Source organism: Sander vitreus, chromosome 4, assembly GCF_031162955.1.
Source record: "Sander vitreus isolate 19-12246 chromosome 4, sanVit1, whole genome shotgun sequence".
Lineage (NCBI taxonomy): Eukaryota > Metazoa > Chordata > Actinopteri > Perciformes > Percidae > Sander > Sander vitreus.
In genome coordinates, this window is record NC_135858.1 from 32682682 (window position 1) to 32700537 (window position 17856).

Here is a 17856-nt window from a genome sequence, read left to right on the forward strand (position 1 = left end):
CACAGTAAATGCAATCAACACAAAACTAAATGCTAGTTCGGCATGCCGCTCTGAGGCTCTCTACCAAATTTGGCGAAGATCGGCCATTAGGGGGCGCTATAATCAACGTAGACGAGTTTTGGCTGAAATGCAAAGAATTTTTGACTTTTTTTTTTTTTTTTTTAATAAAAGGGTGTGCGCCTGTGAGCACCCACGGAGGAAAACATAAATCGGTGCAACAACTTGACCACCTCCCCTGCTCCTTCAACCACCACACCTGCCTCCCCCCCTTCACCCTCTCAGTCACTCTCTCATTTCTCTCTGCTGTCCCCTGTGGTCAGGGGGGTTAAGAAGTTTGTTTATTGTAGAGAATTGTTAAAGGTAGTCTATACAGACTACCTTTAACAATATGCATGGAGATGAACTGTTAACCGCTACATTTGCAATGGCGACGTACCGCAGACCTCGCGGCTCACACCTCTCGATATTTACCGATGTTTGCCTCCCTGCCGCCAGGCTTCGGGTTCCGCTTTCGCGCACTCCCCGGGGCGTTTGGGGGGGGGGGGACTGGCATCGGTGGCTTGGGCCCCGTCATAACTACTTGCAGTTCTAGTTTTTATTGTTATTTTTTTTAAATATTCGAATAATATTCAAATATTTAATGCTCATATGCAGCCTGTTATTAATATGTACTACACTATTCAGGCTTATGCATCGTCAATGCCACTATAAGCCAGTGGTTGTTGTTACACGTTCTGTCCACTAGAGGGACTTCCAACATCAGCCTGGCCTTGAAGGGGATCTATGTCATGGCGCATTGCATTTCTGTTACGCCGCTGTCTGTTTACAAACACAATTCATCAGAGAACTATGTAATGAAACATTATCTAACAAGTGTATTGAAGCGGCTCTGTTGTAAAGGCTAATGGTGCTCGGTTAGCACAATGATAGCTAGGAAACCAGAACGAGCTAACTATTGATAACATAAGCATTTTGGCTCGGTGGATGTCGATTTTAAAGTCATGTTAAAACTATTTCCCATCCTTCTTCTGATTTCCGGCCGCAGCCTGTCATTAACCCCCCCCGTACTAACGTTACTCGGTACGTAACGTTAGCTCACAATGCCTTGTGTTTCTCACTCCCATAACTTATTGTTCATCAGACGTGACATGCGAAGAGAGAGATTAGCTCACGTTAGCCAACCTATTTATAAAAAAAAATCACATTCGAATAGTATTGATTTTTTTTTAACTATTCGAATTATATTCAACTTTCAAAATTTGTTCCAACAGTCCTACTCAGCGCTGGCGACAGCGTGCCCGCAGACCACTTGGACTCAAGGATCACCTGATGAGATTTTGAGGTCAAAGAATAATACGCTGATTATGACAGTTCCGTCACATGTCTAATAGGATGAAGTGATGACATTTTATATCCCAGGAGTCAACTTCAATGTGACTCCATAATGTTCTGCAAAAGCCCGTTATTCAACGCCATAACTCCAGAACAGAAGGGGATACTGAATTGGTGACACTAATCTTGAAATTTGTGGTGATTGTTTTGAAACCAAAACATACACTTAATACCTTTTTATTAAATTGCTTCAAAGTCTTCAATGCATATATTATACAAGCTGGACAGACATGGATGTGAATGCAACGGACCGGCAGAAGCATAGAACCATGAGGAGGTCTGTGTCCGAACCCCCTCTGTGCCCACCTACCGCTCTCATTTACCTTAGCTCCAGAGTCTGAGGGATTTGGATCAATGTAATAAAAATGACACAGCAGACTACTGTCAAATATTTCAGAAGGAACTGTTAATTTATCAGGATGCTTCATGTCAATCAAAATAAACTTGAGTTGGTACCAAGGTATTTTTCTAATCCCAAGCTGCTGGTGCTGCACACGGCCCTGCTCTGTTTGTGTCCTCAGGAGAAAAGGCCCCGCCTCCTCTCCTCAGATGGTTGTTTGGAATAAAGCCCACCCTCTGGACGAGCACCTCTCCCATCCACTCACTGAGGCCAGGTCTTCCAGCTCCTCCTCCTCCAACCAATCAGAACACGGCACTACACGCATTGGCAGCAGCCCATTGGCTGTCCCTGGAAGAAGGTGAGTGAGTCGATGGAACTCCCATCAGTGAGTCCAGTTGTGCATGCCATCTTTCGTTATACAGACCCTTTGCTTGAGTAAGTGTAGACCTGGGGCGTGAAGAGTAGATTTATTTTGTAAAGTATCCGGCTGCACTGTGGCCTTCCTGTATACCTTACCTTATCTACCTGGCTTGACACATCACGGAGATGCTGAAGCGATCACTGCTGCGCGCGCCGCCGGCAACAAAACTCGTTCCCTATTTCATCATGTGCATGTAGGGTAGACGGCAATCAGTTTTTGGCATGACACCGGTAGCTGGTGAACCACAATCAGTGAGCCTGTAGCAATGTAGCATCTCCCCACCCCCGCTGCTGCACTGCGCATGTGTGGGGGGACACAGAGAGATCCCGATTTATAGATAGATATACAATATCCCAGCAATTACTGAAATAAGATGAAAAGATTCCATCGCTATTAAAACCTACTGTTCAGGGCACCGGGAACAGTGCCCCCCCCCCATGTATAGAGGTTCACTCCTCGACGCAGTGGACCCAGGTTCGACTCGGACCTGCAGCCCTTTGCTGCATGTCATTCCCCCCTCTCTCTCTCTCTCTCTCTCTCCCCTTTCATTTCTTCAGTTGTCCTGTCAATAAAGGCCTAAAAATGGCCAAAAAATAATCTTAAAAAAAAAAAAAAAAAAAACTACTAGGACTACACTGTGTAGTCCAACATATCCATCTGGGTGTTTTCACTTTAGATCAGAGATCAGAACTGTGTGGAGTGTACAGCTGTTGGCTGACAGGAAGCCTACACCTGGGCAACTCAACGTAGCTCCACCTGAATCCTGTCGTCTGCAAATACAAAAATCTCATACTATATGTTTTCCGTCTTTGCTGTCAAAACATTTTTTACATTTTAGCATGACTCTCTGCACCATGATAAAGTGACTACCAGGTCGAGGCGGCTCAGAGCAGCGGATGTATTCTCTGGACCATCTCACCTTGCCTTCAGTGCTGACTTCAGTTAGTGGTTAAAGAAGAGTTTTCTCCTGCAACCAATTTAAATGTTTGTATTGACATCTATGAAAATAGATTTGAAAAGGAAACAACCTAAAAGTCACAGTTGGTTTTGTATTGTTTTCTAACTTGGCGGAGGAGAGGATGTGCTGGAGGCTGATGGAAACATAGAGTGGTGGTATCAGGATGGTATAGAAGCACCTGTCTTAGTGATCATTTAAAGCCAGCTAAATATGAGTGTGACCCCTGGGAGGCATGACACCAGCAACCACAAATGTATGCCTATCTTTTCCAAAAGCAGAGCCTGCTGATTGTATGTCATTTCGCAGTAAGGAAGACCTGTGAATACCTGGCTGCTTCCTAACTAGCTTACCTATTAAGTAGTTAGATTGAGTCTTGTCTCCTCCCTGTCTCTCTCAGGTTAGCAGCAGACTACACCCGGTCAGGTTCCTCCCTCTCTACAGAGTACGGCAGTTGGCAGATAGTTTCGGGTTGTGGCAGCATCCATGACCACGCTCACTTCCCTCCCCCTCTGGCCTCGGCCTTCTCCAGCTCGTCTGCTGTGGCTGCTGCCTACGACTGCCCTCTGCCCTTCAGTTTTCAGGATGAAGGACCCAGTGGACGGATGTAAGTAACACTTACACAGTCCTCCTGTCAGCTTTTTCATTGAAAAAGAAGGGCAGGGTGCCCGGATAGCTCACTTGGTAGAGCAGGCCCCCGTATATAGAGGTTTACTCCTCGACGCAGCGGGCCCGGGTTCGAGTCTGACCTGCGGCCCTTTGCTGCATGTCATTCCCTCCTCTCTCTACCGTTTCATTTCTTCAGCTGTCCTGTCAAAAATAAAGGCCGAAAATGAAAAATAATCTTTAAAAAAGAAAGGAAAAAGAAGGGCAATGGGAGAGCGCAGACCCCCGCCAAGACCGAATGCCCCATCTCTTATTTTTAACAAAAGTGAAAAATCATCTGTGTATCCGCCCCATGATTGGGATCCGCTCCAGAATGTAATGATTTCTTCCTGCATGCATACTGACTAGCATTCTTTGTTTTGTGTCACACTGATGGCACCTGCATGTGTGGCATACAGCGGGGAAAATAAGTATTGAACGCGTCAACATCTTTCCCAGTAAATATATTTACGATGGGGCTATTGGAATGAAATTTTCACCAGATGTCAGTAACAACCCAAGTAATCCACACATACAAGAAATCAAAACATGTATGTCCATGACAAAAGTTATGTGTAATAAAGTGGAATGATAATGGAAATAAATATTGAACACATGAAGAAAAAGGGGTGTAAAAAGGCATGGGAAGCCAATAAATCAGCTGAAATCTGTCAGTATTTAGGAAGCAATCCTGCCCCCTATTAGTGCAAATTAATGTCAGCTGGATTAGTCCTAATTGATGGCCTATAAAAAGGTTTCTCATTACCAAGGTTTCACTTAAGAAGCATTTCATGATGGGTAAAAGCAAAGAGCTGTCCCAAGACCTTTGCAAGCTTATTGTAGAAAAACATACGGATGACATTGGTTACGGACGAATATCTAAACTTCTGAAAGTTCCAGTGAGCACTGTTGGGGCCATTATCCGGAAGTGGAAAGAACATAATTTCACCATTAACTGGCCACGACCAGGTGCTCCTCGCAAGATTTCTGACAGAGGAGTCCATAGAATACTTAGAAGAGTTGTCGAAGAACCAAGGACCACTCGTGGAGATCTTCAGAAAGACCTGGAAGAAGCAGGTACAGTTGTTTCAAAGAAAACAATTAGTAATTCACTCAACTGCCATGGCCTCTATGTATGCACACCACGCAACACACCACTGCTCAAGAAAAGGCATGTGAAAGCTCGCTTAAAGTTTGCTGCAGAACATCTGGACAAGCCAATGACATACTGGGAGAATATAATCTGGTCAGATGAGATCAAAATTGAACTCTTTGGCTGTCACAGCATACACCATGTTTGGAGGAGAAATGGCACTGCACATCACCATAAAAACACCATACCAACATGGTGTGGGGCTGTTTTTCAGCATTTGGCACTGGCAGACTTCATATAATTGAAGGAAGGATGAATGGAGAAATGTACCGTGACATTCTTGATAAGAATCTGCTGCCATCCACCAGGATGCTGAAGATGAAACGAGGGTGGACATTTCAGCAAGACAATGATCCCAAACACACAGCCAAGGAAACTCTCAGTTGGTTTCAGAGAAAGAAATTCAAGCTGTTAGAATAGCCCAGTCAATCACCTGACTTGAATCCAATTGAAAACCTTCAAGATTTGAAGTTTGTGTGGAAGAATGGGCAAAAATCACAGCTGAGCAATGTGTGCGACTAGTTTCTTCATACAGTAGGCGTCTTGAAGCTGTCATTACCAACAAAGGCTTTTCTACTAAGTATTAAATACATTTCAGCAACTTCTTCCCTGTGTCATTTCACTTTATTACACACAACTTAATTTATGGACTTATTGATATCTTTGTATGTGTGGATTACTTGGGTTGTTACTGAGATCTGGTGAAAATGTCATGCCAATGTCATCAGAAATATCTTTACTGAGAAAAATGTTGACGCGTCAAATACTTATTTTCCCCGCTGTATATGTCTGCTTATGAATGACAAAATACTTCAGTACAAAAATGCCAAATATGTTTGGGGTAACTTGTGAAAGTATGGTGGAATTAGCAGGCTAGCTAGCTAAGTAGTGGACGGCTAGCTGGGTAGCTAAAGCTAGTTAGCTAATTCCGTCATACTTTGATGCAACACTGGTTACAGAAAAAGAGCCGAAAAATCTGTTGGTAGCAGTGTACGTTCTCCGCTGTGACCAGAGTGTGTGGATGAAGCATTACGTTGTTAAATTTGACTCTTAGCGGCTGGCTGGTTGGCTAGTGGTTACAAATGACTGTGGTGCATTGGCTCATGTGATTGGTCAATCATCGAGGTACAATCACTGCACAAGGTTCCTCTTGTGTTGGGAGAGTACTACCTACCCCAAACACAGAGCCAAAAGAGTCCCTTAAAGGAGAACTCGGAGTACTGTCGATAGCAAAAACTGGTCCTAGCAAACTGGAGTTGCTACAGCTAAAATGGCAGTTTTGGGGCCATATTCTAAAGAGTGCCTTTGTGCCTCTTAGCAGACACAAAATGCAATTATAATGTCTGTGCAACAGCTCGGGCCCTAATAATAATAATCCTTCAGTTTCAATAGGGCCTTCATTCAATCAATCAAATCGCCACTGCCAAGACTCCTACTCACCAACGCCAGATTGATGTCACACACAATAGATGAGCTACAAATACACACAGAACTGCTACGTGATGATTATCACAGAAGCCTGGCTGAACACACTCCCGGATGGCAGCTAGCAGCTAGCAGGGCGAGCTAGCGGCAGGATGCCTGAGTTGAAAACGCATCTTGTTGTCAAGTAAGAGCCCTGTTCATGTTGACATTATAACTGGCCGACAGCGGCGAAGGCCCTATTGAAACTGAAGGAATTATTATTATTAGGGCCCGAGCTCGACAGCGGCGAAGGCCCTATTGAAACTGAAGGAATTATTACTATTAGGGCCCGAGCACGACAGCAGCGAAGGCCCTATTTAAACTGAAGGAATTATTATTTTCCCGGCAAATGAATTGCCTTATTGAGGGCCTTAACATACTCAAACACTCACCAAAATTGGCGGTCGAATCAAGTCTGGTGAAAATTTACATATTTTAAGGGTTTTGGGAATAGGTGCACAAAAATGGCTCGCTAGTGCCCCCTACAAAGTAAAAACAATTGAGCCCCTGCAGTACGTTTAACGTAGACTAACGAACTCTTCGTACACATATGAAGCATGTCAAGACATACAAAAAACGTAATTGAAGCCATACCCTAAACCCAACAGGAAGTCCGCCATTTTGAATTGAAAGTTCGAAATCAGTGCGATTTTGTTTTTATCGATGAACGAAGAAGTTGTTGTAACTTTAGTGTACATTGTCATATCTGCCCAAAATTTCTCAGGTATGACAAGGGTCCAGGCCTGAGGACATCTACACACCAAAATTGACTTTTGGTCATAGCGCCCCCCGCTGGCAACAGGAAATCCGCCTTATATGACAAAGTTACATGAAACTTGTGTGTGGTCTACATGTGATACTGAGCTGACCCCTATACTTTAACCAAGCCCATGTACTCAGGCCCCCTTTTATGGCTTTTGAACCGTTTAAGGTACGGTCTTGTGTGAGGTATCATTGAACTCAGCAGAGAGTTCCTTCTTCATTGGTGATGGTTTGGCCCGTCCCCTATGCTTAAGCCACGCCCCTTTCATAACTGGTGACCCATTTAAGGTAGAGTCTTGTGTGAGGTATCATTGAACTCAGCAGAGAGTTTCTTTTTGATTGGTGATGGTTTGACCCGCCCCCTATGCTGTAGCCACGCCCCTTTCATAACTGGTGACCTATTTAAGGTAGAGTCTTGTGTGAGGTATCATTGAACTCAGCAGAGAGTTCCTTATTCATTGGTGATGGTTTGGCCTGCCCCCTATGCTTAAGCCATGCCCCCTTTCATAACTGGTGACCCGTTTAAGGTATAGTCTTATGTGAGGTATCAATGAACTCTGCAGAGACTTCCTTTATTATTGGTAAAGGTTTGCCCCGACCCCTTTGCTTTGGCCACGCCCCCTTTCACAGCTAATGAACTGTATGATGTAGAGTCTTGTGTGAGGTATCATTGAACTCAGCCGGGAGTTCCCTTTTCATTGGTGACGATTTGCAGTGTCTGAGTGCCGTGCAAATGCACGGTTGCAAGGAGCGTCGTCTGCCAGTAACCCCGATGCACGCAGAGGCACGAGGGCCCGTCCAACGCTGCTTGCAGCTTTAATTGCATTTTGTGTCTGCTAAGAGGCACAAAGGCACTTTTAGAATATGTCCCCAAAACTGCTGTTTTAGCTAACTGGGAGCTATGGCATTAGCTGCAGCAACTCCAGTTTGCTAGGACCGATTCAGTTTTTGCTATGGTGTGATGGTTACTGTTGGGCTGATCCAAACTACCTCTGCCTGCGTCATTCCGGTCTTCTTCTCTTCGGATTTCTTGTTTGTTATTATTTTTAGGATATCTCTTGTTTCTCTGTGTCTCATCTTATTTGCTCTCTCCCCTGTCCAGGTGTCCCCTCCCCTCTGAGCGCCAGGCCCGTCTGGAGGCGGTGCGGGAAGTCTTCCTGGCCGCCTACAGCTCCACTGTTGGCCTCAAGTCGTCAGCGCCCAGCCCCTCTGGCGCCATCACCGGTCTGCTGGAGCAGTTTGCCCGTGGGGTTGGCCTCCGGGGCACCAGCGCCATCGTCTGACCCTCTCAGGGTGACTTCAGACCGTCCTTCTGCTTCCATCCATCCATCCATCTATCCATCCACAGTCGATGCAACATGCCTGGACTGGAGGACAATAAAGTGCCAAACCTCTCTGTTCAATTGTGAAGCATTGATTTTTACCTTTGATTTTGTTTTCAAACCCTACATGCTTAGATAAAAAAAAATCTCTGCTGCTCCAACTTTTCTTTGGACTTTTAATCTTCCATGTTGAGTTCATCAGTCATATTCAGGGACGGAAATGGTTTCAGCCACAGTATCAAAAAGGGATATAAAGAAGGCTTTCTAATTGCTGAAATGTAAATGGCTGAATATGGGGTCTGTCCCTGTAACAGGCAGAATAAACACTTCTTTCTTCCTCTGTTCTTCCTCACCTGTTCCTAATTTTCTCCCTTCAGAGCCCTTGCAGTGATCGTTCCATGTGCAGGCAGCTATGTGTTCTTAGTTCTCTTGTGTTGTGCTGCTACCCATTACTGATCCAAGCAGAGGGATTTTGTTTTGTTGGGCTGGATTTGAAAGATTAGATAAATCCAGCACTACAACCAAGCTTTTTTTGGTTTACAGCTTTGATAGCTAGTATGAGGCTTCAGCAGTTTGAGTATGGGCCAGTGCTTTGTCCTGGTCTTGCATCATATGCTGTGACTCAAATAGGAATTCTCAGTTTTGACAAGACCCCTTAAGGTTAAGGGTTCACTGTGCTAATCCATACAACATATCGTCTGACCACATCAAAAGGCCCAAATGTTTCTAGCGGTTTGGAAAGGCCACTCCTGAAGCCTCAAAGAGAGCAGTGTTCATATAGGGACAAACTGTTAAAGGCATTCATGGTGTTGTGAGAATCCTGCCTCCTTTCTCCCCTTGGTCAACACTGTTTGAAGGGGCCAGATTTAAGGTTTCGGCAAGTTTCAGAAACTGCTGGATGCAGCGCAGGTTCTTACGCTGTTCCATGATCCAACACGCACTTTGTTTAAAGCATACTGAAACCTTTAATCTTTAGTGTGTCATCTAGAAACATCTAAAGGCAAAAGTATTCATAGATGTTAAGAATGGTCAAACCTGAAGGCTGGGAGAAAAGCCAGTATGGACTAGGCATGGGCAGGTATATGATTCCGACGGTATGATAACCTTCAGCAAAAATATCACAGTTTCACGATATCGCGGTATTGCAATTACAGCTTTAAAATGTATATATATTATTATATATATATATATATATATATATATATATATATATATATATATTTTTTTTTTTTTAAATGTCTGGGTAAAAAAACTGGCAGGGAGAGGGATTACTAAACTGCAGTTTATCTCCTTGACCACTCATGAAAAACAGCTCATATCTTAGGAACGGTATGACAGAAAATGTTAGTGGTTTGCAACCTTGACTTTTTCAAATCGCGGTGTGCCTTGAAACCAGTAACCGGCCCATGCCTAGTATGGACAGAAGGGCCAATTACAGCCACCTGCGAGAAAGATAGGCTGCCTATCCTTTAACTAGATAACTTTCAAGTTCTGTGATATTTTCTTCATTTTCATAAAATAAGTTTTGATGATTTAACATGGACAGGATCAGTTCCTGAATGGCCCTCACATAGCAGTGTTTGAAGATCGTAACCCAGGAAACGAAGCAATCCTAGCTGTCGTTTCACCTCGCCAGTCCGTCTTCATATCCTCCACCTGAGTCCATATCCGGTCATTTCTTCTTCAGTAGCACTGACATGGTAGCACAAGCCACTGAGCCTGGTGGTAGCCGATCTGTCAACCGGACGCTTTTTCAGTATTTCAGGAGTCCAGTGAAGCGAGGTCCACGGGACTCCTGCCAGTGCTGAGTTTTCTGCCCAGCTAGGATCACACCAAGCTTGGTCAAAAACGTGTGTGTCTTCTTTCAGGTCACACTTGGACAAATATTTCTACCTGAGCTACTTTTGGGTAGAGTCACACTTTGAAGTAATTTTCTTGTTCTTTTCTGTTGCCAAACGGTTTGGACGGCTGCTGTACCTCAGGATGTTTTGTTGTGCCTTTTTTATCTTCAGTAACGCTGGGTGAGATCTCTACTTCTTCTGGTCCAGTTTCAGGTGTATTTCTGTTTCTTAAATGATTGTAAGAGCTTGAGGGGTGTGCAGCTGGTTGTTGATGAAAGGTTTGACTGTAGAGCATTAGCAGTGATCGCTTCGGGGCTTCCCCTTTATTACTCACCTGGTAGCAAGATTCTAAGTATGTTTGTTGTACTGTATCATGAAGCGGTCGAGTCTTATAGACACCCCTGATATGGTCGATGTGATGATGAGCAAGATTTTCATTTCTGCTTTTGAAAAAGACTGTAGGAGAAGAGGATTTTATTGGTTTAAGGAATAATTTTAGTAGGAATTTTGGGAAATGCATTTATTGACTTTCTTTCTGATAGTGATTGACAGATTAGCATAAAGACCGGGAAGGAAACCGATAGCTTAGCTCTGTTTTAAAGTTTAGAGTCTGTTTAAATGTGCATACCAACACCTCAAAAGCTTAACTGCCATGCTGGTTTGTTGAAGCCAAGTATGATATGTGTTATATATATATATATATATATATATATATGTGTATATATATATGTCGTCATTTTTCGAGGTCTTAAGTGTATTTTTCAGATTGAACATAGGCTAGCTGTTCCCCCCTTCTTCTAGCCTTTATGCTAAGCTAGGCTAACCACTTCCAGACTCCAGCTCTGTACTTAAAGCACAGACATAAAAGAGGACTTGAATTTCAGATCTTACTCTTATAAAGAATTTGAATAAGCACATTTCCTAAAATGTTCAACTGCAGAATTTAGTGTTCTGCTTGCCAAATATAAGCCAAATTCTGCTTTGTTTGTACCACAGAAACTAGCTGTTTTTAAAGCACAGGAGGTGTCATCCTTTTGTTCTTGATGCATTAAGGAGTTTGTGAGCATGTGGTTCATGTATCAGTTCTCTGCATGGGCTGTCAGAGTGCTTCCATGTTGTACCCTCAGTGACATAATCTGTCCAACGCATGGCCTCATCTCCCTCTCCGCTTTAAAGCTATCTTCATGGACATCTTTTTAAGATATCTTTCCTGAAAAGGAGTTCTAATTCAGTCAAGGTTTCATATCATTTGTTTTTATTTTGGCATCATTTCATCTATTCTGTCTGCCTGTAGCTGTTAAGCAGCCAATCACAGGACCATTGCAATAACATTTTCAAATTGCTGAAAAGAGTCATTGTAAGAATTTCTCATCCTGGTTTATTTCAGATACGTGTCACGTTTTCACTCACTGGCTTTGTATGACATCCTCCAAGTTTATCTCCATACAAGCATACAATGTTTTACAAACTCACTTTTATTTCAGAATCTGATAAAAATGCTGCAATGCACTCGTCCCGATGTTCTCTGTGTAAAGACTTCTTCTTTGTACAGTTGATGCATTTTTAAGTAATTCTACTTTTGTTTTTTGTTATAAATTGCTCTTAATTGTTGGCAGGCGACAGGCCTGGAGCAGGGAATAAACAAAAAACAAATCTCTTGTGACTTCCTTATTTTTTTCTTGTTCGAATGAATGTGAATGATAATCTCAGTAGCTTGTATTGGTCATCATCCATGGTGAGATATATGCAGGGCTTAATTTGAGCCGGAACATGTTCGGGCACCTCCCACGTTGGATCCGGAACCTTTTTTATTGGATCCGCACCTCCTGTGTCACTATGAAAAATTAATTGCCTAAATGAAAAAAAAAAAATTACTGTTTGTGTAGTGTTCAATGTTGTTATCTGTTTTGTTAGTCTTTATTCCCCATTGAAGTTCCACAAAAATCTCATGTTTGCATTTTCGATGCGTTTTGAGGTGAATTTTCAGGGTAAGACAGAGGGGGGAGAGGGACAGAGGGAGGGGAGGCACTTCAAGTGACACATGCATTTGTGTTGGTTGAGATTGCTGTTAGCCTCGTTTCACTCCGGAAAAATGTCAAAAAGACAACAAAGTTTGCTTAACTTTTTCAAATACGCTGGCCAGTCGGATCCCAAACAATCGTTTCCGCCGATAAAGAAGGTGGAGACATTACATTTCGTACCCATGCAGTGCATGTTCTGAAATAAAAAAAAACATTGCCCTGATTGTACACACAGCGTTGTTTAGGCTTTTTTAGTCAGAGAAGCTAAGTAGGCTGTGTAATTTCTTTTTTTTTTGTTCCAACCCCCATTTTGAGTCGCCGGATCCACCCCTGCTCTGTGCTCCGGGACCTCCCACTTTACAAATTAAGCACTGGATATATGAACTACTTCACAGATAGGACCTCTACGTACAGTTTGGCAAATGAGAATTCCATGTCAAATGTAATGTGATTGCATAAAGCACTTGCATAACTGGATGTTTAAAATTCCCATTTGGTACTTCTGATCAAATTCGCCTATGTTGCGCAAAATAAATTGCCATCACTTAATAGGACAACAGGAAACTGCTTTCTGTTGTTAAATGCTGTCTTCGCCCCTTTAAATGCTGAGGTCTGAGGTCACTTTTGCTGGCCAGATGCCTTTTCTTAATTGGCATGTTCTGTTTTATTTAGACAGTGACAGAGAGTGAGGGAAAGACCTGCAGCAAAGGGCCCTGAGCTAGACTCATAATTTTTTTGCTCATGACTAATTTATTAATGACTCAGCATCATCTGTAATAGAGAAAAGAATCACTTCATCTGATGTTTAAAGTGAATAAAACAGCTTTGCCAGCCTGCTTTCTGGAGTTCCACAACTACACATATCTGTGACTAGCTGACTGTTTTGGACTCATGCATGTGCATGTTTTAAATCTGGTAAGAGAAGTAAAGGGCATTGTTGTGTGGCCGGAGGCTGGCTTCTGTTTGTGCTCCCTAGGCGAGTGGCGTCCCGGGGGAGGCTTGGCAACGAGCTGGAACAGTGGATAGCAGCGGTGAAGGAAGCAGCGCTGCCGGCCAGAGTAGGGGAAACCACATGGATCAGCTAAATACCCTCTACACTTTGTTCTGTATCGTTTTCAAAGGATCCCTCTTTTTGATAGAATATTTTTAGCCTGCGTTTTTACCCTGGTTGACCTTTGGTTTTCCATCCATCCATCCATCCATCTTCATCCGCTTATCCGGGGTCGGGTCGCGGGGGTAGCAGCTCCAGCAGGGGACCCCAAACTTCCCTTTCCCGGGCCACATTAACCAGCTCCGACTGGGGGATCCCGAGGCGTTCCCAGGCCAGGTTAGAGATATAATCCCTCCACCTAGTCCTGGGTCTCCCCCAAGGCCTCCTCCCAGCTGGACGTGCCTGGAACACCTCCCTAGGGAGGCGCCCAGGGGGCATCCTTACCAGATGCCCGAACCACCTCAACTGGCTCCTTTCGACGCAAAGGAGCAGCGGCTCTACTCCGAGCTCCTCACGGATAACTGAGCTTCTCACCCTATCTCTAAGGGAGACGCCAGCTACCCTCCTGAGGAAACCCATTTCGGCAGCTTGTACCCTGGATCTTGTTCTTTCGGTCATGACCCAGCCTTCATGACCATAGGTGAGGGTAGGAACAAAAACTGACCGGTAGATTGAGAGCTTTGCCTTCTGGCTCAGCTCTCTTTTCGCCACAACGGTGCGATAAATTGAATGAAATACCGCACCTGCTGTGCCGATTCTCCGACCAATCTCCCGCTCCATTGTCCCCTCACTCGCGAACAAGACCCACAAGGTACTTGAACTCCTTCACTTGGGGTAAGGACTCATTCCCTACCTGGAGAAGGCACTCCATCGGTTTCCTGCTGAGAACCATGGCCTCCGATTTAGAGGTGCTGATCCTCATCCCAGCCGCTTCACACTCGGCTGCGAACCGATCCAGTGAGTGCTGAAGGTCACAGGCCGATGATGCCATCAGGACCACATCATCTGCAAAAAGCAGCGATGAGATCCCCAGCCCACCGAACTGCAACACCTCTCCACCCCGACTACGCTCGATATCCTGTCCATAAATACTACAAACAGGATTGGTGACAAAGCGCAGCCCTGGCGGAGGCCAACTCTCACCTGAAACGAGTCCGACTTACTGCCGAGAACCCGGACACAGCTCTCGCTTTTGGTCGTACAGAGATTGGATGGCCCTGAGAAGGGACCCCCTCACCCCGTACTCCCGCAGCACCTCCCACAGTATCTCCCGGGGCACCCGGTCATACGCCTTCTCCAGATCCACAAAACACATGTAGACTGGTTGGGCATACTCCCAGGCTCCCTCCAGGATCCTTGCGAGAGTAAAGATCTGGTCCGTTGTTCCACGACCAGGACGGAATCCGCATTGTTCCTCTTCAACCTGAGATTCGACTATTGACCGAACCCTCCTTTCCAGAACCTTGGAGTAGACTTTACCGGGAGGCTGAGAAGTGTGATACCCCTGTAATTGGCACACACCCTCTGGTCCCCCCTTTTAAAAAAGGGGAACCACCACCCCGGTCTGCCACTCCTTAGGCACCGTCCCAGACTTCCACGCAATGTTGAAGAGGCGTGTCAACCAAGACAACCCCTCCACACCCAGAGCTTTAAGCATTTCTGGACGGATCTCATCAATTCCTGGGGCTTTGCCACTGTGGAGTTGTTTAACTACCTCAGCAACCTCCACCAGGGAAATTGATGCCAATCCCCCCTCATCCTCCAGCTCTGCCTCTACCATAGAGGGCGTATTAGTCGGATTTAGGAGTTCCTCAAAGTGCTCCTTCCACCGCCCTATTACCTCCTCAGTTGAGGTCAACAGCGCCCCATCCTTACTGTACACAGCTTGGATGGTTCTCCCGCTTTCCCCCTCCTGAGGTGGCGAACGGTTTTCCAGAAGTACCTTGGTGCCGACCGAAAGTCCTTCTCCATGTCTTCTCCGAACTTCTCCCACACACGCTGCTTTGCCTCTTTCACGGCAGAGGCTGCAGCCCTTCGGTACCTTGCAACTGCCTCCGGAGTCATCTGGGATAACATATCCCGGAAAGACTCCTTCTTCAGTCGGACGGCTTCCCTGACCACCGGTGTCCACTACGGTGTTCGTGGGTTACCGCCCCTTGAGGCACCTAAGACCCTAAGACCACAGCTCCTCACCGCAGCTTCAGCAATGGAAACTTTGAACATTGTCCACTCGGGTTCAATGCTCCCCAGCCTCCACAGGGATGCACGAAAAGCTCCGCCGGAGGTGTGAGTTGAAAGTCTGTCGGACAGGGGCCTCCTCCAGACGTTCCCAATTTACCCGCACTACCCGCTTTGGGCTTACCAGGTCTGTCCAGAGTCTTCCCCCACCCCTGACCCAACTCACCACCAGATGGTGATCGGTTGACAGCTCCGCCCCTCTCTTCACCCGAGTGTCCAAAACATATGGCCTCAGATCAGATGAAACGATTATAAAATCGATCATTGACCTTTGGCCTAGGGTACAAGTACACTTATGAGCATCCCTATGTTCGAACATGGTGTTCGTTATAGACAATCCATGACTAGCATAGAAGTCCAACAACAAACAACCACTCTGGTTTAGATCAGGGAGGCCGTTCCTCCCAATCACGCCTCTCCATGTGTCTCCATCATTACCCACGTGCGCGTTGAAGTCCCCCCAGCAGAACTATGGAGTCCCCGACTGGAGCCCCATGCAGGACTCCACTCAAGGTCTCCAAGAAGGCCGAATACTCTGAACTCTTGTTTGGTGCATATGCACAAACAACAGTCAGAGTTTTTCCCCCACAACCCGCAGGCGTAGGGAGGCGACCCTCTCGTCCCACCGGGTTAAACTCCAACGTAGCGGCGCTCAGCCGGGGGCTTGTGAGTATCCCCCACACCCGCCCGGCGCCTCACACCCTGGGCAACTCCGGAGAAGAAAAGAGTCCAACCCCTATCCAGGAGTATGGTTCCAGAACCAAGACTGTGCGTAGAGGTAAGCCCCACCAGATCTAACCGGTAGCGCTCCACCTCCCGCACAAGTTCCGGCTCCTTCCCCCACAGAGAGGTGACATTCCACGTCCCCCAGAGCCAGCCTCTGCTGCCCGGGTCTGGTCCGTCGAGGCCCCTGACCTTCACTGCCACCCATGTGGCAGCGCACCCGACCCCAGCGGTTCCTCCCACAGGTGGTGGGCCCATGGGATGGAGGGATGTCCGCCACGTAGCTTTTTTCGGGCTGTGCCCGACCGGGCTCCGTGGCAAACCCGGCCACCAGACGCTCGCTGACGAGCCCTCCATCTGGGCCTGGCTCCAGACGGGGGCCCCGGGCTTCCTCCGGGCAGGGTCACTTCATCCCTTCCTCGATTTTTCATAGGATTTTTGAACCATTCTTTGTCTGGCCCCTCACCTGAGACCACTTTGCCTTGGGAGACCCTAAAAGGAGCACAAAGCTCCAGACAACACAGCCCTCAGGTTCATAGGGACACACAAACCTCTCCACCACGATAAGGTGATGGTTCCCAGAGAAGGACCTTTGGTTTTGGTATTTCCTATTATCTAAGTTTTTTTTTTTTTTTTTTTATCCTCTTAAGGATCCAGACTGCAACTGTTGGAGAGCCTGAGAGACGGCAAGTACAAGGACTGTTAAGAACCAACACCATACGTGACTTTGGGCTGGTTTTATTATTTGCTTTATTCTAATCTGTGAACGTTTAATCCCGATTTGTGTTTTTTTTACTCCGCTCACCCATGATTTTTAGAACCTGTGTAGCCTTTTTATGGAGTCCTAGACTTCTTTTAGCCTAGGTGGCATTGTCGGCTTTTAACTGTATTTTAGCATTTAAAGGGATATTTTACTGTTGGAAAGATGAATATATCTTTATATTGGGTCACTTATGTAGTAGAAATGTGATATTTTAATTCGTGGCTGCTAGGCCGAGAAAAGCGCTCATGTGGATAAAAGACTCCAAATCCCAGAATGCACTTGCTTCGCTGCTTCTGCCTACTGTTTACAGACAGACAGACAGTGAGACAGTCAACTCAACTCAAATGTATTTTATTGTCATTTCAACCATATACACGAAACAACGTTTCACCGTGGCTCAAGTGGTGTTACACATTTAAAATATATAAAAATGACATACTGAAACAGGCTACATTTAGTGCACACACATTATAGGCTCCGTAAAGTTCAGCTAACGCACACTAGCATTAGCGCTTGGTGGGCTGTAAACACAGAGTACAAACACAGCCGTAAATTTGCGTGGAATGTAGACTGGTCGGCATTTAACAGTCACAAACTCCACCAGCAGTTAGTAGTTGGATACAAGCACCCCCCATTTCTGCACCAGTTCATGTTAACAGAGCCCACCTCCACTAGTCTTACCCGGCGACAGAGCAGCAAGCCTAGTAGCTGGATAGTCCGGTAGTTCAGCCATGTTTCCACAACAACAAAAAACACAGTAGTCTCTGAACTTGTGTTGGGAGTTTCGTTGAAGTTGGATGTAGTCCTGAGGCCTGTACTACGAGC

General features: G+C 45.6%; 1 protein-coding gene across 4 annotated transcripts in view; it reads left to right on the forward strand.

Annotated features, from left to right (window-relative positions):
• mtmr14 (myotubularin related protein 14) overlaps positions 1-11958 on the forward strand; it is a 49577-nt gene extending 37619 nt beyond the window's left edge. For 2 of the 4 annotated variants that reach the window (XM_078249383.1, XM_078249384.1), the window contains 3 exons: positions 1914-2090; positions 3509-3715; positions 8235-11958. In XM_078249383.1, the coding sequence (XP_078105509.1) occupies positions 1914-2090; positions 3509-3715; positions 8235-8415 (565 nt within the window). In that variant the 3' untranslated portion in view covers positions 8416-11958. The remainder of the gene's footprint in view (positions 1-1913; positions 2091-3508; positions 3716-8234) is intronic. The other 2 variants (XM_078249385.1, XM_078249387.1) reach the window with 1 other exon arrangement.
• Positions 11959-17856: the final 5898 nt, after the last annotated feature.